General features: G+C 44.6%; 1 protein-coding gene and 1 non-coding gene across 2 annotated transcripts; both read right to left on the reverse strand.

Annotated features, from left to right (window-relative positions):
- Positions 1-8,157: 8,157 nt before the first annotated feature.
- RNF114 (ring finger protein 114) lies at positions 8,158-21,080 on the reverse strand. The gene is made up of 6 exons (XM_010978656.3): positions 20,905-21,080; positions 16,581-16,731; positions 14,393-14,499; positions 13,915-14,029; positions 11,296-11,403; positions 8,158-10,032 (listed from the first exon to the last, which is right to left on the reverse strand). The coding sequence occupies exons 1-6, from the start codon at positions 21,042-21,044 to the stop codon at positions 9,967-9,969; spliced, it is 687 nt and encodes a 228-aa protein (XP_010976958.1). The 5' UTR covers positions 21,045-21,080; the 3' UTR covers positions 8,158-9,966.
- Positions 12,026-12,161, reverse strand: LOC116147545 (small nucleolar RNA SNORA70). The gene has a single exon (XR_004131104.1). It is a non-coding gene; the product is annotated as a small nucleolar RNA SNORA70 (small nucleolar RNA).
- Positions 21,081-21,585: the final 505 nt, after the last annotated feature.

Here is a 21,585-nt window from a genome sequence, read left to right on the forward strand (position 1 = left end):
CATCCCCCCCCACCCTCTCACACTCCTTATCTTCCCTCCTTCTTTGACTTCTCTCCCCACTATTCAACACATATCAGGCAGAGCATGTATTTTACTTATTTTGCTGATTGCCCTTCAGACCGGAGGTTGGCAAACTATAGCCCCCAGGCCAAAGCCAACCTGGGTTTGTTTTTGTTTGGCCCTTGAGCTAACACAGCTTTTACAGATGAACATTAGCAACCCATTTGAGGAAAGGGGGCTCTACCTGGGCAGGAAATATCTGTCTAGTTCACTGCTGTGACCTAAGCCAGGTTTATAGACCCTGGTTTACAGTAGGTGCTCAGTATATATTAGCTGAACGGATGAATGAACTGATATACCTTTAAGTGAAAAAAATTCATGTGAACAGAGTATCTCATAGGCCGCCTTGTGTGCAGATGTTAATAAATAATATCCGCCACGGGGGCCCAGACTGTGAAATCAGCCCCAAGAATCTGGTCACTTCCGGGAAGGGAAGCAGACAGAGGTGGGAAGGAGACTTCTTTTTCTCCAAAACTTTTTTTTTTGGAAGGGTATGAATGTTTTATCTCAGATGCATGTGTCACCAATTCAAATAAAATACTTTTTCATGAAAAAAAAAAAACCCGACCACAGAACCCAGGCAAATATTGACAGCTGCTGAGACATGGTTTCTTTGTCTATTGAATGGGAGTAGTAAGTCGGGTGATCAAGCGTTCTGGTTTGCCCAGGACTGAGGGAGTTCTGGGACAATCCCAGACAACCAGGGTGAGGTGATTATCCTGGTTAAAGGCAATTGGCCAAGGTCTTGAGGGTGGTGGGTGGATGTGCGTGGGATGAGTGGGGTCCTGGTGCTAGACCTCTCCACAACTGCAGGGCTGACATGCGCACCTGGAGGTCCACTGATGCTCCAGGCCTGACACAGGTCCTTAGGATCTCGCTAAGGTGCAGAATGCATCTTGCCCAGCGGATCTCCATGCACTTGCCACAGGGGCTCATATCCATTATCTTCCAGACTATCTCCCACTAATTTGCCTTGGCAGACTCACCCCTCGGACCAGACTGATACAGCCCTGTTATCTCCACCTTCCTGGCAGAAGACTGAATCTGCTTCCAGGAAAAGCCCCAGGGCCTCCCCTCTCCCCACCTGCATCCCTGGACCACTGAGTGTGGGAGATATGGCCAAGGGGAAAATGAGAACAAACCATTTCCTTAAGTGAAAGTTGGCTTAGTTTCAGACTCAAAATAAAATCCAAACCCTGCTCTTGGCCCACAAGACACTACATAACCTGGGGCTCACCTCCTCTACTCTTCGCCTTGTTCACCTTCTCCAGCCTCGCTGGCCTTCCTGCTTCCTCTTCACAACAGGTTCTTTTCCAGAGCAGGGTCTCTGCCCTTGCTGTTCCCTCTGCCCAGAACACCCTTCCCCAGGTCTTCCCAGAGCTGTTCTCAGTTCAAACATCACCTCAGACATGCTAATGTTATCTCCCTTTCCTGTTGCTGCCATATTGGCCCACTGACTCCCACAGCAAGCCCTGAGTGGTAGGCAAGATTATTAGCCCCATTTTACAGATAGGGAAACTGAGGCTCAGAGATGTGACATGCTAACATGCCCAAGTCACAGCGAGCAATGTAATGTTCCTGGCCTAGTGGGTTAGGATATTATAATAAACAAGTCAGACACAAATAAGCCCCTATAACCGAGGAGTTCACAGGTGAGGGAGGACGAGTGTTAGCAGGCAATTTGCCAGCTCCAAGGGACCTGGTGAGTCAGAGGCATGAGACCCAGACTGACTCTGGGCTGAGGTCACAAGGTTGGGCAGAAGAGGGGGAAGTGAGAGGACATTCCAGGCAGCAGTGACCACTAACCACCATGATTATGAAGTGAAAGTTCTGGATGGCAGAGGCTCCAGGACCCAGAGAGTCCCAGGCCCCTCAGAGTTTTTGAGATTGCCAGTCTTTTTAAAAATTATAAATCTTCAAATGGAGTTTAGAAAATTGTGGGTTTTTTAAAAATATTTTTATTTAATACATTAACACTTGAAGGGAAAAAAAAACACAAATTATAGCAGAGAACAAAGCTGGGGTCCTGCCTAGCCCTACAACAGGTGGTGTGACCCTGGAAAAGTCCTTCCTTTCCACTACTACCACCCAGGTCAGGAGCTAGAACCTGGACAGGCCACCTCAGAAAGTCCTCCTTGCACGCACGTGTACACACATACACGCACATATACACACTCTATCTTGACTTCACCTTGCTGTTCTCACTGGTCTTGGAGATAGTGTCACCAGATAAAATATAGATATCCAATTAAACTAGAATTTCAGATAAACAACAAATAAGCTTTAGTATAAGGCTGCATGGAACAGACTCATTCTTTGTCTGAAATTCAAATTTACCTGGACCTCCTTGCTAAATCTGGCAGCCCTACCTCGAGACTGGCTCCTACCAGCACTCAGAGCAACAATCTATACCAGCCCCTGGTTGATGGGCAATGAGGTTGCTTCTCATCTTTTGCTTCCTGGGAACAACAGCCCCATGAAAATCCTTGCACAAAGGACACTGACCTCATCTACAATTGTATCTGTAGGGTGTGTCCTTAAAAGACGCTTACTCACTTCTCTGCCGGGATTCCTGTGGCCAGGCTGTCGGAGCCTCTGTGCCTCAGATCAGTTCCCGCGCCGTCTTCCTGGAGAGCAGCAACCCTCCTCTGGCTCTCCCTCCACCTTGCTCTCTTCCTCCTCGTCTCTCTCCTGTCTCTTTCTGACTCTGTCTCTTTCTCTCTCTCTCAATGACTCTCCTCGGGTATATCTCTCTGTCTCCCCAGACAGCCTGTTCGCCTCTATATAAAAGAGTTCCCTCTCCTTTGTTTCACCAGACTTGCATGTGGTTTGCCATAGTTGCAAGTCCCGAGTTGCAATTCTTTGCTGTTCCTGAATAAACTCGTTTTGCTGGTAAAATAACTGGCTGGATTATTGTTTTAGGTTAACAGAGTCAAACCGGAAACCACCTAAATAACCATTGATAAAGTATGGTCCATCCTCACCAGGAGTATCATGCAGTCATTAAAGGTAACACAGTGACAGGAAAGATGTTGACAGATCACGGAGTGAAAAACAGAGGTTATGGGCGAGAAGTAAAGCATTTGCCCACTTTAAATTTCAACCAAAAATATGGTGACCCAAAGACATTGAAGTATTCCACTTTGGGCAGAAATGGTTGCTGGTTGTCTGTGGAGACAGATGAGGAGTGGTTTCTAATTTCTTGCTCTCTTTTTTTAAAGGCAGTACTGGGGATTGAACCCAGGACCTCATGTATGCTAAGCATTACATGAAGTCTATTACCCTCCCACCTTCCACTTTCTCTTTTATATTTTTCTGCTCTACCTGTCTTTGGTTATTTTTCAAATAAGCATTATAATTTTTAACACTGTACATATTTGCTTTTTCGTATCATATTTATTATCAATATTTATACATGAACATACACTATTTTTTTTCTGAACCATTTGAGAGTAAATTGGAGACATCACATCCTTTTAAACTTTTCGTGCATCTCTACTAAGAACAAGGACATTCTCTTATGTAACTGTGGTGTGATTGTCAAAATCAGGAAATCTAACATTGATAAAATACTATTATTTGTTCCACAATCCATATTCAAATGTCAGCGACTGGCCCATTAACATCGTTTAGGGCAACTCCCACCCCGTCAAGGATCCAACCAGGCTCACGCAGCACTGCGATAGGTTGAATGCCCCCTGAGTCTCCTTTAATCTGACCCTGACATTTTGGAAAAGTTCAGGTTGTTCGGGTTGTTTTTTAGAATGTCCCTCAATTTGGACAACTTGCCTGATGTTTCCTCACAGTTATACTCAGGTTAAACATTTTTCTACGGGGAATCTCAGAAGTTGTGTTGTGTCCTCAGCGCATCCCTTCAAGTCACCCATGGTTTGACCCATTATCGGTGATACTAATTCTGATCACTTGGTAAAGAAGGTGTCTGGTAGATTTGTCTACTACAAATTTACCAATTTTCCCTTTGTAAAAATAATTTGTGGGGCAATCATCTGAGACTAAATAAGTAGTCTAGATGATTTTTATAATCAGAAAAGGTTATCACTAAAGTCTTCCAACCAGTAAGAACTGAGCTGGTCCACCTGACTCTAACAGTCAACCGAGTAGCTGAGTAGCTGAGTAGCTGCCTCACCCCAGCTACAACAGATCTGTTGTAACACTATCCCATCTTACATAAGGATTTCCTGCACTAGCCTGAGGATGCATTTTACCTGAGGCTCTTTTTAAAAGATACAGATTCCCAGGCCCCACCCACACCTGCCAATCAGAATCTCCAAGGGCAGGGCCTGATGACACATTTTGCCTGCCAGGTAATTCATGTCTTCAGGGCAAATTTGGGAAATACTTCACTTAATAGTAGTATTTAGTCATCAAACATCCACAGCTGCTAGCTTCTCTGCTGAGGCTGGGCACTGGGTGCTCCGGAATGGAGGGGACAAACAGTGGTGGCATTGGTAGCTCACATTCATTAAGCACTTATTTTGTGCCAGGCCCTGTTCTAATGCTTGATGTGGATTATTTCACTAGATTTCCCACAACTCTGTGAGGAAGACACGATTATTAGCCCCATTTTACGGATGAGGAAACCAAGGCACAAAGATTAGAGTAAGCTGTCTAATGTCACATAGATGCTGGGGACTGTGCACTGTGTCCCAGACCAAGCGTCCACCCACACCTTTGTGCTGTAACACCAAGTCCTTCGTGTTCCGGCTCGGGCTAATTACTCACCCTCTCTGGCCTCCACTCCATCACCTGTGTAATGGAAACGCAGTCAGCACCCCTCCTGCAGGGATGGTTAAGAGGATTCAATGGGACTGACTTTCCTGGAGTATCCTGAATGCCTGGCTTTGGTCACCTTTCAGCTAAAGGAGGCAGGATTAAGTCAAAATTATCTGAGGGTGGGCACTGCGTCAGGAGCCCGGGATGAGAATGATTATCGTCACTGTGGTTATTCCTGTATTCATAGCACCCAGCTGACACTGTAAGGCACATTCAGCAGACACCACAGAAGGCCAGGGGATAATGAGAGGAATGAAGGCAAGAGAGCATCCAGGGACCACATCAAAGGCCTGGGCAGGTCCCCAGCTGGCAGCAGCCACCTTACCTGCCCACCTGATCTTGATCCTCTGCCAGGCAAGTCCCAGGCCCTGTGCTTCCGGCCTGGGGACCCACCTCCCCACAGTGATGGACAGCGGGGCCAGCTTCTCTCAGGCTCTTCTTACCACAGTACCAGGCCCCTAATTCTGGGCTGGAAGGGTTACCACAGAAAGGTACCATTGTAAAAGGGCTCCCTTTAGTCCCATTTCAATTCTAGGAATATGTATTATCGAGTCTACTTGGGCAAATTAAACTTCGGTGCAATATTTGGCACATACTTATACTAAAAAGTTATTCGTTGCTTGCTTGAAATTCACATGTGACTGGAGTCCTGTGTTTTATCTGACAACCCCAATACTGAGCAGTGGAGATACCAAAGTAAACAAGAATCCTAACCTCAGGGAATTTATAATCTAGTTAGGGGTATGTGTACTTGAGTTCAGTGAGTGACCTGAGGAGTACTAGAAGTTTCTATAGGAACATCATATGTGAAATTATGATCCAGACATCCAAACTGCAATCGGGAGGCAAATATGGGTGAAGGGACAGCGAATATTTCTGAGAGAAGGCTGGGGAGTGATCACTTGAGGTGTAGAAAGGCAGGCGTGTGTGGCTGAAGCACAAAGAGTGTGGAAGCGAACGTTAGGAATTGAGACTGGAGAGATAGGTAGTGGGCAGGGCCCACAGGTCTGGAGGGACATGGCAAAATGTTGGGGCTTATCTAAGGGTAACTGAAGGCTTTGGAGGGTTTTAAAGGATATGATCCGTCTGGCTGTTTGGTGGAGGATGGATTGGGTGTCGGCCAGAAGGCACTGTAAAGAGGACAGAAGGAAAGTTATGGCAGTAATTCAGGTGACATGATGGTGGAATTTGGGGTGCAGGTGGCAGTAGGATGGTGAGAAAACATAGTATGTTACGCTGGAGGTAAAATCAATACAATTTGGTTACACAGAGTGTTAAGGTAGACAGAGGTGTTAAAGAGATGCTCAGATTAGTTCTTGAGCAACTGCACAAGTGTTACCACCTGTGGGGAAAGGTGTGCATGGTAGGAGGGCAGAGGATGAGTTCAGTTCTGAGGCATGCAGCACTTAAGATGCCCTTAAGTCATGCGGATAGACAGGCCTATGAGGAAGCTAGTTCTTTGAGCCTGGAGCTCCAGAGAGCTGTCTGGTCTCGAACTGTGGATCTGGGCCTATGAGCACACGGATGGTAATGAAAGCCAAGGGAGGAGTGGTGAGTGGGTGAGTCTGCACAGGGAGAGGGTGTAGGGTGAGTTGAAGGAGCCTAGGGCAAGGCCTTGAAGAATTCCAACAGCGAAGGGAAGGGAACTAGGTGGACGTGGCTGCCAAGGAAATAGGAAAGGAATACGGTGGAGAAACAGGAAGAGAAACCACAATGATGTTGCAGGAGGAAAGCCAACAGAAGCACCTGTTTCCAACAGGAGGCATGGTCAAAGGACTAAATATGCTGAAGACGGAGCAGGAAGACTAGTATATCTGCTGGGCTTAGTGACATGCCTTGTTTTGTCTTTGGTGACAAGATCAGTTCTGGTGCTGAGGGGTGAGGTGCAAACGGCAGGCTGGAGTAGTTTGAGAAGTAAAGTTGGGAAATAAAAGAAATGGAGGCAGTGAGAATAACCAACTCAAGATGTTTGGCTATGAACTTGCAGGAGAGATACAGGCCAGTTTAGACGGCGGGAGAAATCTAATCATGCTCAGATGCTGTTTGGGAAGAGCCAGTAGTAGGGGACACCGAAGTCACAGGAGAGGGAGGGAGAAGGCACAGGTGGAGAAAGGATAAAAAGTCTAGATGCTGATACAAGCCCTTACTATGAGCACTTATCAGTTTGTAATTTATATCAGATAAGTGTGTGAATCCCCAGCGGCTAGCACAATGCTGCCACATCATAGGTGCTTAGGAAACACCATATATGTCTGAATATAAGGAAACTGTCCATCTTCCCAATAAGGAAATTTTTAAAGTTTTTTGGCCAAACTGAATATGAGAGCTTTTACCACTGAAGATGAAATACTCAAATGCATAGTTATTTTTAATTACTTATATTTAAAATACAGAAATATTTTGTCTAGTCATACATTTTAAGATAGTTTGACCTATGACCTACATCCATCTTTGACATCAGAGTAACTGACATCCTCGGGTAACTTTAGTTATTCGAGTGTCCCAGGCACATCCTAGTTCTATGTGAGCTGCTTGAGAGGGGGCACCCTCTGTATCTGTGCATGATGCTAGAACCTGAAGCCTTATCCCAAGTCCAAGGTACCCATTCCTACAACATCCCTGATTCCCCCACAACTGCTCCTATTGGAGCCTTCCCTTCAATTCAGAAGGGCACCCCCACAACCCAGCCGTTCAAGCCCCAAACGCTGGTGTCATTCTTGACTCCTCTCTAGCTTTCACACCTCATCCTCAAAAATTACATGACCGAATCAGACAACTCCAGTAGCCCCGTCACCGCTGCACGGTCCCAAGCTGCCACTGTCTCCTGCCTAGAACCTGCAGCAGCCACCTCCCTGGTCCCTGCTTCCCCTTTCCCAACTATAGTCCCTTCTCCACATGCAAAAGGGTCCTATTTAAATAAGAAAGGGGAGTATTTTCCAGATGTCTCACAGCCAGTAGCAGAGTCTGGAACTGAAACATGCCCAAGACCTCAGATCTTTACGTGTAGAACCCTCTACTACGATGTCTCGGGGTTGCTGCTAAGTCATCTGAAGCTTTGTTTCCTGGAACACGGCCACTTCTTGCCTCAGTGGAGCTCCCAACTGGGGTGGGGGCACCAATCTCCAGAGAGGACAGGCCTGGTGAGGATAGCTGATAAAGTGTCAGAGCTGAGATCAGAGCCAGATGGGACTCACTCATGACAGATAAGAACTTCCTTAGAAAGAGTAACAATCTTCTAGAGGCTCTCCAGGTCCAGGATTCAGCAAGTGGTGGTTAATGAAAGTAGGCATTACAGCTTACCAGTTGGATAAATTATGAAATTTATTTATATTTCACTTTTTAAAAGCCAGAACATAACAAATGTCACTTTCTGGAAAGTCATCTCATTAGAAATACATGAAGTGCACTTAATACAAGGAAATCAGTTTCTTGGTACCACCAGTGAGACCACTATCGTTGGTTCGCTCAAATGAAGGTTTTATCCAATTTCCCTCTAAACTTAGACCAAGAAGATCTCAATTCAGGGAGGTCTGAGTGAACTTTTCCCAGAAATTACAGTGGAGAAGCTGACCATAACATTTGGGCCCTCCCAAGCAACAGCACATTAGAAAAAATTACTCTGCCCTGAAAGAGCCCTGTCTCTGCTGGTTTCTAGGTGACTGCAACTCTCAGGGGCAGGTAAGGAGCGGCCCACGGCAGCAGCGCACAGGCCCAAAGGCCCCTGCCATTTGCAACCTTGGCCACTGACCAGAAAAAAATTTCCATATTCAGAAAAGACGTTTGATAGGAGAAAACAAATCTAAACCCAGATGCCTTCTGGTCAATCAGAGGTTCTCCGCCTACAGATTAGACTGACAGCCCTTAGCCTTGTATTTATAAATATTTGTGAAAAATGTTGAACCTCAAGCTTCTTGATCTGTTATCAAAGCAAGTTTCCAGGAGACAGTTTCTACTACCAATTGCTTGCAGGAGGTGTGCTGTGCCTTTTGAATAGCATGTCTTGTTGAAGAGACAGCAGGCAGTGATACCAAATTTCCCATAACCTCTCTGCTTTAGAAGGCAGGTCTTCACACACCAATTTACGTGTTGAAACCAGTTTTATAAGGAAACCATTCATGACAGAAAAGCAACACTCAGTTTAATCTAAGTTACCAAGTAAAAGATGAAAGAACTAGTATCCACTGGAACCCGCAAACGTCTTCCTTCTTATTCATATGAGGACTCCTTTTCATGCTTCAAAAACAAGAATGTAAGCAGGTTCCCAAATAGAGAGGCAAACATGACTGCATCATTTGAAAATACCTCATCAATTTGAAAATCAGAACCAAAAAGTGACAGCCCTCCTACCTCACTTAGCTGACTCGCCTTCCCACTTATAGATAAATGGAGTTTAACTTTCCTATCCTAGAAACACTTATTTTCACTAAAAATATATGGTTATACCTTATTCTAAAAAGGCACCATGCAGGCATTTAAGACTGAACCAGTTAATCCTAAGGGTGGTAGGAATGGTAGGAAAATTTCACTAATCAAAACTTTCAGCATCAGATCATGTTAAGCTCAGAATATTCACCCTGAAAGGACTTGTAAGTGTCTCCCATGAGGTAACTCCAGCTCTGGTAGCTGCTGCCAAGGACCAACTAACAGAAACTTCAAGAGCACAGGAGGAATCCCATCACTGATCAAATGCATTACTGCCAGAGCTCACACACCTCAGGGACAAGGAGGAGATGCATGTCTCATTTGTGCTATTCATGACCCAGAGAAGCCCTGGCTGGCTCGGAGGACCTGAGAGATGAACACTGGACAGGAGGATCAAGTGTGAAACAGGGACAGGAGAAGCCAGGTTCCCTTCTGAAAGAGGAGGAAGAAGCTCCAGGAAGTGGCTAAGGAACAATGAAAGACCAGACATGTGACAAACAGTGAACAGCAGGGGAAGAGCCCAAAGGAAAGGAAGGCTCTGACCGGGGCCCAGTCCCCCTGTCAGAAGTGACCCTGTCCTAATGCCATGGCTGCCTTCCAGGTCTGTTGTACATTTTAAGTGGATGAGTCACATGTTTCACGCTTAACACATAATGGAGGCTCTGGAGCGTGAGTGACAGCAGGGACTGCTCACTGGTCGATGATGGAGCGCTGCAGAACCTGGTTCATCATGTCTTCCTCATCAACGTCGTAATCCTGCGGGCAAAGTACGGACGCTCAGCAACCGTGTGCAACAGCAAAGACTCACTTTCAGCAGAAGCAGAACGTCTGAGTGACGGGCGCCGGAGAGGGCTGCCAGAGGCCAGTTCCCAGCTCCGCAGTTTGTTGCGTGACTCTGGGCAAATTGCTTGACCCCTCTGTGCCTGTGCTGCCTCATCCTGAGGATGAACATAATGGCGGCTCCCTCAGACAGGGTGGTGAGGACCAGAGAGCACCTGAACAGAGCCTGGCACAGACCAAGTGCTCAGACTTGGGAGGCCCTATAGTGAGACCAGCCTTTCCGACTCAGTGACGCAGAGGTATCTACCTGGGCTTTACTTGGGAATCGTATTCATCTTTAACAAAACAACAGTTATTTTGAAGTCTGAGTTTCAGACACCCTATTGGGCCAAGAACAAATACTCTTTATGACAACTTAGGGAAGAGCCATGCTTTCCTTCTTGGGCCCTGAAATACCGCCAGTAAGACTGACTACTGCTCTAAAATCCTAATTTGACAACTACATATGTAAATAAAAGGTTTAAACAGCTAGCCAGATTTTTCTGTCACTATAATGCCAAAATAGTGTGTCCCTCAAAACCACTCGGCTCTAGGGAAAGGATGTAAATCTGATGATCACATTGGCTAGTTGATGTATTTTGTCTGCCTGAAATACTTAAAAAAAAAAAAAATATGGGCTGCTCCATGTGAAATTCTGCCTTTCCAGCTCCTTAGGGTTGAGGTGGGGGAGGAGACTGGCAATACTGTGCCTGTATTTCCACACAACAATCAGCTGGAGCTCATGGCAGCATAACCGGAGTCATACACCATCCGGGTGGCAATTCCTTATGAGAATCACTTCCGTTACTTGCCTGGTCACCGTGAGCACCTGAGCTTAAGGATCCCAAACCAGGCTCTATATCAGGTAGAAACTACACATACCGAAAGAAAGTGGACAAAAATTTTGGAAAAGATAAAATAAAAGCAAGCATTCACTATGTCTCAGTCTAGATGACCGGCTAGTTCATCTTAACATGCTGATTGCCATGTCACCCAAATCTGGGTGACAGCTGTTTCCTCAGGGTCACCCGATCCACAGTGGGCGATCAACATGTTAAATATCACACAGCTGTCATTTCAGGGAGCCCTTCATGTCAGTGACAAAACTCACCAAGGGGGCCCACAGTTCTCAGGTCAGAGAAGGGAGAGGGCTGCACTATGCCCCCAGGGCAGGAATCAGAGCCCAGACTCGAGACTCACCACAAAAGTGTCATAAGAAAACTGGTGCCGGCGCTGGATGTGCTCTATGAAGTTGGCGCTGCGGTAGTTGGGATCTCCCCATGGCATCGAGGCACATATTGGACAAACCTTTCAACAGAGAAGCATAGTCTTAGGCACCTGATGTCTGAGCTGACATTAGCCCTCTGTGGAACACATCAGAGCACATTCACAACCCAGAAAACACTATCAGTCTTCTACTCAAGTCACATGACAGGCGGGGTGGATGGGGGGACGGTAAAGGCTTAAGCTATGATACCACCCATTTCTGATCCCCTACTGAGGTCAGAACAACATGTCAGTCCAGTAGGGCCTAGACTCTGGTTTTCCAACCCAGCACACAAAACAATCCAAAAGCACAAAGAAAATCAAGGAAATGACAGACGAGCAATGTCCTAAGGAAGTAAAACACAGCCTTACGTATTGTTTTAACAAAGTAAATGCTGTGATGAGGGGGCTCAGGCTGAAAAGTCTTCACAGAAGAGGCTGATTTAGGATTTGAAGAGTAGGAGGCCAGGGAAATTGAACTTGGCCCCTGCGTAGGGCCTCAATCACATGCTCCTGTTCTGTAGCTTGGCGTGGATAGACATGATGACTTGGCCAATGTGGACCCTGGCCACGGTGCCCTGGGCTTTCCAAAGGCACCCCGTACACCTTTCTGGAGCCTAGGCTGTGGACAGCCTGAGGCCAAACATGAATGTCCTCCGGAAATGGCTGTCTCCAAGGTCCCTTAGGGCAACTCATACAAGCAACAGGCTGCACACACTACCGAGAAGAATGCTGTTTGCAGCCACTGCACACTAGGCCCTCATGCAGAAAAAGAGCACAGTTGGCTTAGTTGGCTGTAGTCTAAAACTTTATTTTATAGACACACATAAAGTCTATGGCAGCCGCTTAAAATTCATTATAGAAAACTTCAGACCTATAGGAAAGTAGACAGATAATAGTTTGATGAACCATCCTTTAACCCCAACCCCTAGATTTAAGTCTGACATACTTACTTTAGCAATAAATAAAGCATTTAAAAATAAGACACAACAATTCACCCTTTACTATTTCAGTACAGTACAACAGGGGTTTCCCTTTACAAATACAATACCATTATCCCACCCATTGATGAACAAGAATTTTTTAGCACTTAACATCCAGTCCTTAATCAAATTTTCTGACTTTGTCTGGAACTAACCTTGACATTTATCAACAAAGGACCAGTTAACTCATGGTACAGACAAGTAATGGAAAAATGAAGTTCAACTGTAGTTCAAAAAGAGTCAGATCCGGGGGGAGGGTATAGCTGAAGTGGTAGAGCACATGCTTAGCATGCATGAGGTCCTGGGTTCAATCCTCCGTACCTCCTCTAAAAATAAATAAACAAATAGACCTAATTACCTCCCCCTACAAATAAATAAACAAACAAATAAATAAAACAAAGAGTCAGATCTACATGTACTGATGTTGAACAGATGCCAACAACACTGCTTACAGTGTGTAGAATGTGCTGTCATTTGCATTAAAAGGGGGACAAAAAAGGAGGACATAAATGAATCATACATTCAAAAACCAGAAGTGTCTCTGGATGCCATGATTCTGTATTTTCCATACACACTGTTGAGCACTACTCAATATGCCAATCAGCACTCAACAGAGGCCGACTCTGATGCTGGGGAGAGAATTGGTTTAGGAGCCAGGACACTGCGTTCCAGTACTGGTTCTGCACTAACCAGCTCTACAACGTGGGTAACCACTCAGCATGGGTGGCACACCGGTTTCCTCACTTACTCACTTCTAGAAGTGAGTGCAGGGGAGATGGTGGTAGGAAATGAATTAGAGTATCTCTACCATTTGACTTAACATACATTTTAGTTTTCATAATTTCCAAAAGAGCTGAGCTTATCTGGCTAAGTTTAAAATGGAAAATAGGTTGGGGGAGAGGGTAGGTGGTAGGTGTTTGTGTGTCTCTGCTCACTTGCTCTTTCAGTTAGTAACTAAGAACCATAACTAAGACATCTTAAAGATGCAGCTGAAAATGTGGACCAAATCTAAACTTTCTTTTTTAAAAAAGAAACTACACGTCAGCCTTGATATTTAAATTAAATGTCAAAGAAACTGATAAGCACTTCCCCAATAATTTTATCTAAATTTTCTTTCTCCACAACTACGAAGAAGCTACTCAAAAGGAAAGTGGCAGCTTTATGGAAAAACTTGGCAGACACCAAGGGATTCAAGTTAATTCCATCAACAATGGGAACAACAGACATCACATGACCCCCTAACATGCACCTGGAGGACGGAGCATCCCTGTATCTAATCACGAAGAAACAGACAAACTCAAATTGAAGGATATTCTACAAAACAACTGGCCTGTCCTCTTCAAAAATGTCAAGGGCATGAAAGACAAACTGAGGACTAAAGAGACATGACAACTAAAGGTAACACACAGATCTACGATTTGGGGACAGGAGGAAATTGTCATGAAGGACATTACAATTGTTAACATTTAAACATAAATTCCAGATTAAATATTGACTTTTTTCCCCCATAAAAACTAAACCAAAACAAAACCCCACAAAAAAAAACAAAAAAACTCAGAGTTACTCTTACCACAGATTTGGTGTCCGTGCTATGGGATAACTTGCAGTGTTCCACAAGTCCTTCTTGATCAAAATTCTTCTCAGGACAGTAAGGACAAGGAAAAGTATAACGGTTTGGGACGTTCCTGGAGATAAAAGACAGGAAAAAAGAAGAAACTTCTCTGTGAGTACCTTTCTACACAATCTGAACCACTGTACTCTCCAGAAAGGAGCAAAGTTCACTAAATGTGTTATGTCAGGGATTTTGATGATCACTTCCGCATCAGGGGAAATGTTCTGAAAATAACAGCACAGCTAATATTTGATGTGAATAGCAAAGTCCTCTCTCCAAAACAAAAACTTACATATGCTTTAGACAGCTGCCTATATACAACTACTACACCTCCACTTTTCAAAACTCATACAACTAAACTCTTGAACATGCAAAGTGTCCAATGTCTTTGTAGCAAAAGATGACTTCCACCTAAGAGAGTGATAGAGTCATTTACCTTGGCTGAAGGGACGCATCCTTGGTGGTGGCCTTCACACCTTCCATGATGTAATTCTGGTATTTAGAACAGGTAGCCACATGCGCCCGGATCTTGGATAGGAGGAACTTAGAGAGGAAGAATCAGAGCCCACAAGTTAGTCAGGTTCTTGTACCCAGTCGAACATATCCCCAAAGCAAAGGCAAGATGAAAACTAGGCTTATACCACCCTGGCAAACAATCTCACCAGACTCCTGGCTATGCTGATGGGGCTGAAACTCTGACTTTTGCACAGTTTCTGTTAACACTAAAGGCTGACATTTTACTTGCCCAAACAAGACATCCGCTTTCACTCTAAAATCATTCTCCTACACGTTTGCTTTATTCATGATGTGCTCTCTGCTCAGAGATACTTCAAACCCAGTGAAGTGTTTAAAGTTTTCCACACTAGCACTTAAACTAGCCTCCTTACAGCAAGCCAAGAACCACATTCCATTATATGCAACAGAGAAAAATAATCATTAAAGTAAAAGGGATAAAGGCTAGTAATCCTAGTTAAATATTAATATCCTATCACTAGACTGTGATAAGTAAGCTTAAAAAACAAACAAACAAAAAACTCCAAAATCTGAATCCTACTTCTCTTATAAAATCTAGTCTTTGCAAGATGGAAAGACAAAAGAAAACCTAGAGAAGAGTGCTTCATCATAGGTGTTCTAAAAAGAAAGGAAAAGTGTAAGGAATGAAGGAAAAGGAGGTAAAGGGAAGATAAACATTTTTGGAGGCATAATACACCTGGAGGTATAATACCACAATCACTCATCTTTAAAATGAAGAAAATCAAAAGCATACAGAAATTAAAAAAACCCACCATGCATACACAAAGAAAGATGAAGGTTAACAGGACATTTCAATATTTTGAGTTTCAAATCAAAAGAAACTGCAAGGGAAAAAATGGCTCAGCATTTCAGCTCCAGCTTCCCATGATGGTTCTTTCTGTCAAATCCCCAGCTAAAGAACTTCATTCAAGCTGCCAACCAAAGAGCTCCTAATTAAAAGGGATGGAAAACAGCCCTACTCAGACCTGCAGCCACTGTGATCCCCTAGTGTTAAATCACTCTGAAAGGAAGGACTGGTAAGGTATATCCATTCTATGGCCATCCATACTAAAGCAGTGAAGTATGAAACTGATAAGCAAGGCTGTCCAATAAGTGAAAAAAATTGTAGGAATATACATTACATCATGATCCTATTTTGTGAAAATCCTACATCTGTATTTGTAAAAACCCCACAGTTGTGTTCATCAAAGGGCAGAAAAATGTTTTGCAGCCTTCTAAACTGCATGATTTTTAAAGAGAGAATCTCTGCAGTGGAGAACAAGCCTACATTAGTTTATATTTTTGTACTGTCTGGAATTAATAACATCATAATGACTTTAAAATCAATGCTGGGTATATCTCTGAAAATAAGACAAGAGAATTTCTCCCTTGCAGTTATAATAAATGTGAAAATAAATATTCTTGACTATAATATGGTCACACAAAAGAGCATGGAGCATTTCAATGTTAGATATTGCTATTATAATCAAATGATTTCATAGTGACCTTTGCATCACAATTCCTCCTTACCTAGTGCTAAAAAGCTGAACAAGTTTTCTATCCATAATAATATGGATTTTAAAACTTCCCCTCAAACTCACTGCAGCAGATAACTTTTTTTAAGGCACTAATTTCATTTTTATTTTAAAAAATTATGTATCATTCTGTCACTATAGTCTAATTTAAATTGTGCATGCTGCTTTGGGAAAATGAGTCTTTTACAGGATAAAACTGGGATAATTGATTTTCTATGGCTTTCAAAGCTAAACTATGTAATACACTAAACCAATTCTTTTTTTTTGGTGGGGGAGGTAATTAGGTTTATTTATTCTTAGAGGAGGTACTGGGGATTGAACCCAGGACCTCATGCATGCTAAGCATGCACTCTACCACTTGAGCTATACCCCACCCCCCCAAACCAATTCTTAAACACACACAACCAGTAAGGTTACCAAAATGAAACAGCACAGCCACTGCCACAGATAACCAGCATGCACCAGTGCTGTTAGTCACCTAGACATGCTCTAACTTCAGAAACAGCGTGGCAACAGATCTACATTTTACCCATCTTTTCATAGAAAGATACTGACTTCTGTTTTACTTCCACATACATTTTTACGGCAGCCATGGCAAGAAGTCTCTGTGCTCTCAATCTGCCGCTCGAGCTCCACGGCTCGGACGCCAGGTGCCAGAGTGCTGCGACACACCCCACAGACAGGCTTCTTCGGCTTCAGACATTCCTGCAGGCATGCAGAGCAAAAGCTAGAACAAGACACACAGAGAACCTGCGTCATGCATCATGGAGACAAGACAACAAAAATGGATAAACTTTTAAAACATCATCAATGAATAATGGATTAAAAACACTTGTTTCCTACTCTTGATATGAATACTGAGTCCTTCTAGGCCAGAAAAATGTGGGGGTGGGGGAGTTCCTTGCAAAGAACACACGTATCAAACAACAGAAATAAAGGCAAACTACCATGACACATGGCGGAAGGCGTTATGGTGCAGTCTTCAAATCTTAGTCCCTGCCACTAAGGGATCTTGGCAGAGTTTTCTGAACTTCGGTTTCTCCTCTGTGAAATGGAGATCACAGTACCTACCTCTAGGATTGTTGGGAGGATGGAATATGTATAGCAGACTCTTAGCATATAGGAAATGCATCACAAACAAGCAATCATCAGAGGTGAATGCAAAGCACTATGGGAACACAAAGTCAAGAGCAAACAGTTGAGACCCAAGGAGGACAGGGCTGGTAAGACTTCAGAGACAGCATCCACGAATAGCCTTAAAAGACAGTTCAGTGGTAAAGGAGGGGAAGAACAGTCCAGGCCCTTAAACGCAGACTTTTATTTCCTTAGATGCATTATGAGTGTTTAACACTTTTCCTCATAAGCAGTAGGGACCCAGGTGTTTAAAGCAAAGTATCAACAAGACCAAATCCAAGTTTTAAAAAAATAATTCTGGGGCTATCATGGTTAATAGAATTGTTGGTTTAAAAAACGGGTTTTTTGGGGGGGGGTAATCAGGTTTATCTATTATTTTTTCTAATTTAACAGAGATACTGGGGATCAAACCATGACCTCCCATGCTAAGCATGTGCTCTACCACTGAGCTCTCCCCTCCCTCCTAAGAATGTTTTTAGATGAGGAAAGATGAGACTTGAAGCAGAAACTGAACAGATGGCTAAAGGCAAGAGACTGTGAAGGCCTGACTGAGGCAATAAAGAATTCAGGAAATGATTCAGGGGTAGAATCAATAAGACTCGGTAATTTACTGAATTTGGACAAGAACAGAAGGGAAGTCAAAGATGACCAACTTTCTGGCAGGTGGTGATGCTGAGATAAGGCACACAGAAAGAATGAATAATAAGGCATGAACATACCCTGGCTACATACTCAACCTGACAGATTTAAGGCAGGATAACAAAATCTGCCTGAAAGAACTCAGGATATATAATTCAAGGTAGTCTGCATATTTGGTAATTTTTTACTGTCTCTAAAAATTTTCTTCCTTTTTGACATTTAGCTAGATGTTAAAGCTGCTAGGCAAAATTCAAGACCAGGCTGGGAGAAGGTGACAGAGGGGTCTACTGATTTACCGGGCTGGGAGAAGGTGACAGAGGGGTCTACTGATCCACCACCGAGAGCACAGGCACAGTGGTGAATGAAAGTCCCTGTCCTCATGATGCTCAAATTCTGGAGTAGAGGAAAACACAAATGTTAATTTCAGATAGTGATTAAGTATATGAAGGAAATAAAACAAGACAAAGAGATGAGCTGCAGGGGTGAATCACAGAAAGCTTCTCTAAGGAGGTACAGCTGAACTGAGACCTAAAATTATGGAGAGCCACAAAGACCTGGATGAAAAGAGTTCCACAGAGATGACACCAACTGCAAAGGGGAATCCAAAAAGTAAAAAGGAAGGCCTCTGGTCATGATGTGGTAACCATGGAGAAAGGATAAGCGATGAGGTTAAGGAGGCAGACAGGGCTGTATGGCCATCACTTGTACTTCTTCTCAAAGGCAGGTGACAAGAGTAACCCAAGAGAGCACAGAGGGTCCCAGAGAGCATAATGAAATCAGGCCCAGCTAGCAGATAAAAGCGGCTCAAAGCCTCTCTTCAAGCACACACTGAGATACAGCTCATATATCAACGTTCCCAAGCCACTTTGTGCCTGAGTCACACCCAACAAATGATCGTGCTTTTAAATGGCCTTGTATCTTGGACTAGCTTTTAGTTTCTTTTTTCCTACTTAAGGGCCTTTTTGTAGTTCAGCCTTACAGATGCTCCACCCTTCTGTTACAGTGCTACTTAGAAAGTCCTGTCTCTTGGGCACCCAGTCACCTGCCCTTCTCCATTTTCCATTAGGTTGGAAAGGGATGTAAAATTCAGGGCCTGAAATAAAGTTTTATAAAAACTCAATGCCCTGCACAGCCAGAGCTGCAGTGATGTTTGTTTCCAAGCACAAAAGTTAGCAAAAATCAACTAGGCAGAGCAAAAAGCACTTGGCTAGAGTTAAGGGAGACTTGGCTGCCCTCACAGAGGTGCAGCCATCTGTCTTCAATCAGCACTGAACTGATGAATACATCGAGCTAGTATGGCAAGTATAGAAAAGAGCCAACATTTGAATCCCAGTACTGCCCCTTGACCTCTGACCTAGAAAAGGTTCATATGGCTGAAGGAAAACTCCAAATTTGCTGCTCTTCAATTGGTAAAGTTGTGCTGGGTCAATCCTTTTAATAAATGTTAACTAAATGAAATCCACTGAATTAATCCAAATTGGGTAAATAAAATAATGAGGGCTGATCCAAGGAAAAGAGGACTCAATGAGAAAGCTACTTAGACTCCATTTCAGCTCTCACAAAGTTTGTTTTCACCACTAATTTCTTAGTTCATCAGTGCATCACCTGATCACTCCTCCACCCCCACACACAGGTTTGATCCCTATAATGCCTTCCTACTGCACAATGAGTTTTTACAACAGTTTGAACACTTATTAGTACTTATTTATCATCAATTCTCTGGACTGTGAACTCTGAGGGCAGAATCACCTTGTTTCTTACTATGCTCCCAAATCTGGCACATAGTGGGCATATAAATATTTCAGCCAGTTGAATTTAAGACTGGAAGATAGTTGCTCAGACACTATATTGGGCACTCAGGACACAAAAAGGAGCAAATCAGATATGGTCACTGCTCTCATGATCCTTAAGTTTTGCTCTGTGCAAGGAAGGAGGAGGTCACAGGAGAAGCAGGTAGGTAATTTACATGGGGATGGTGATAAAGGAGTTAGTGGGGTAGTGGATAGGCAGGTGCAGATGGGGCAGGAAGAGTTCCAGGCTAACTGAACTTCAAGCAGGAACAGCCTGAAGCTAGAGACTCATGAAGCTTCAAGAAGCAAAAAGCAGTCAGCGTGGCTGGGGTGCCATTGCCAGGTGCCAACCATTCTCTGGCCTGACAAACACCTGCAGACCATCTGGGAAGAGTAAGATAATAGTGAGCCTGCCCTAAGTGAGCCTCGGTGGCTTCACCTGCAAACTGGCTGCCAACCTTCCTCCCCTGCAGTATTGCTGCATCAATAAGAATGCCCCTGAGGACCAGCAGGGGCCTATTGTGCCTACTGACCAATAGAGGGATCCTAAGACTAATACCAAGGTGCCCACGATAAGCATTGAGGGAGGCCAACTTCCAGCATTAACAGCCAGGTGGCCACAATTTCTACAATTCCTTCAACTTAGGCTGTCTCTGTATCTGTTGGAACAAGGCTTAAATTCAAATCCTGCCAACCTCAAAGCACCTACCCCAGAGCCTGTACTGGACATTTCCACACGCATCTCCCTTAGTCATCAAAATCAGTCTATATGCAACATGGAGGCTTAATTTCAAATACAAAACCTCGGACACAAGTAGGAATGCTGCCCACTCCCCACCCTTCTCACAGTTAAGGGCAGACTGGTCAGATCTACATCAAGACTTCCCTTTTGTTCTTGTCTAGTTCAGCGTTTCTCCAACTTTGGTGCACATTAGAATTACTTGGCAGGGCTGGACACATGACGCCATACATAGTACACTTCCGGGGCCATGTACAGACTATTCAGGGGAAAGTGTGGCTCTCCAAGGGCAGGCTTTAGACCCTACCTCACCCACAGCAACATGCGACTCTACCATCACGCGTGGGAAGGAGCCTGGCAGGGCCGCCTGTAACACAGCAGGCACTCAACAGAAAAGCGGAATACTGGGGAGTGAGCAGGGAAGAAGAGAAGAGCACCTCGCCAACTCCTACGGGCCTTCAGGAGCCCTAAGAGCTGGGGGCCCGGCGTAGAGGCGCCTCTAGGCCGGTCCTCTCGCTCCCACCCCAAGACCCTCCCTGCTGCGGCCTTGCTCCTCGACTCCATTTTCCTCACGACCAGGCTCCGGTTCATCACTTACACGTGTCCGCAGGGCACCTGCACCGGCTTTTCGTACACCTCTAAGCACACGGGACACGTAAAACGGCTCAGGGGGTCGGCCTCCGCCGCAGGCCCCGCCAGCTGCGAACCTCCCTCACGGTCCTTCAGTTGCGCCGCCATCTTGCTGCCGCCGAGGGCAGCGCAACGGCGGCCGAGAAGGGGGAGCTCGAGGGGGCGGGGCTCGCGGCCAGTCGGGGCGGGGCGAGGGCGGTGGGGGGTCGGGGCGTGGCTTATGGAATGTGCGTTAGGCTGGAGGCGGGGTTAGTGGGTGGGCCACGCCTCCTGGCCCCTTTAAGCGGAGGGAGGGAAGGAAGGAGGGAATCTGGAAAATGCGGAGGCCAGATCCAGGGACTGGTACAACTGGAACGAGGTTTGTGCGTCAGCCACTCCTTCCCAAATTTAAATCGTTATTACAATTACTTAATAGTTACTTATGCACTATCACTTAATATTTCTCCTCAACTCGAGTTGCTCTTTCTTTAAAACTTAAGCAAACAAATTTTAAAGGGAGATCTGATATCACTCCTGGGCTACAAATAGAAAATCAATGTCACTTATTTCTACAGAGCACTGTAAAAATACAGTGGAAACAAAACCATCTTATTAATTCATGTTGGGTACTGTTGACCCTGGAAAGGGAGGTTAGCCATGGTTAGAGAGG

The sequence above is a fragment of the Camelus dromedarius genome, chromosome 18, assembly GCF_036321535.1.
Source record: "Camelus dromedarius isolate mCamDro1 chromosome 18, mCamDro1.pat, whole genome shotgun sequence".
Taxonomy (NCBI): domain Eukaryota; kingdom Metazoa; phylum Chordata; class Mammalia; order Artiodactyla; family Camelidae; genus Camelus; species Camelus dromedarius.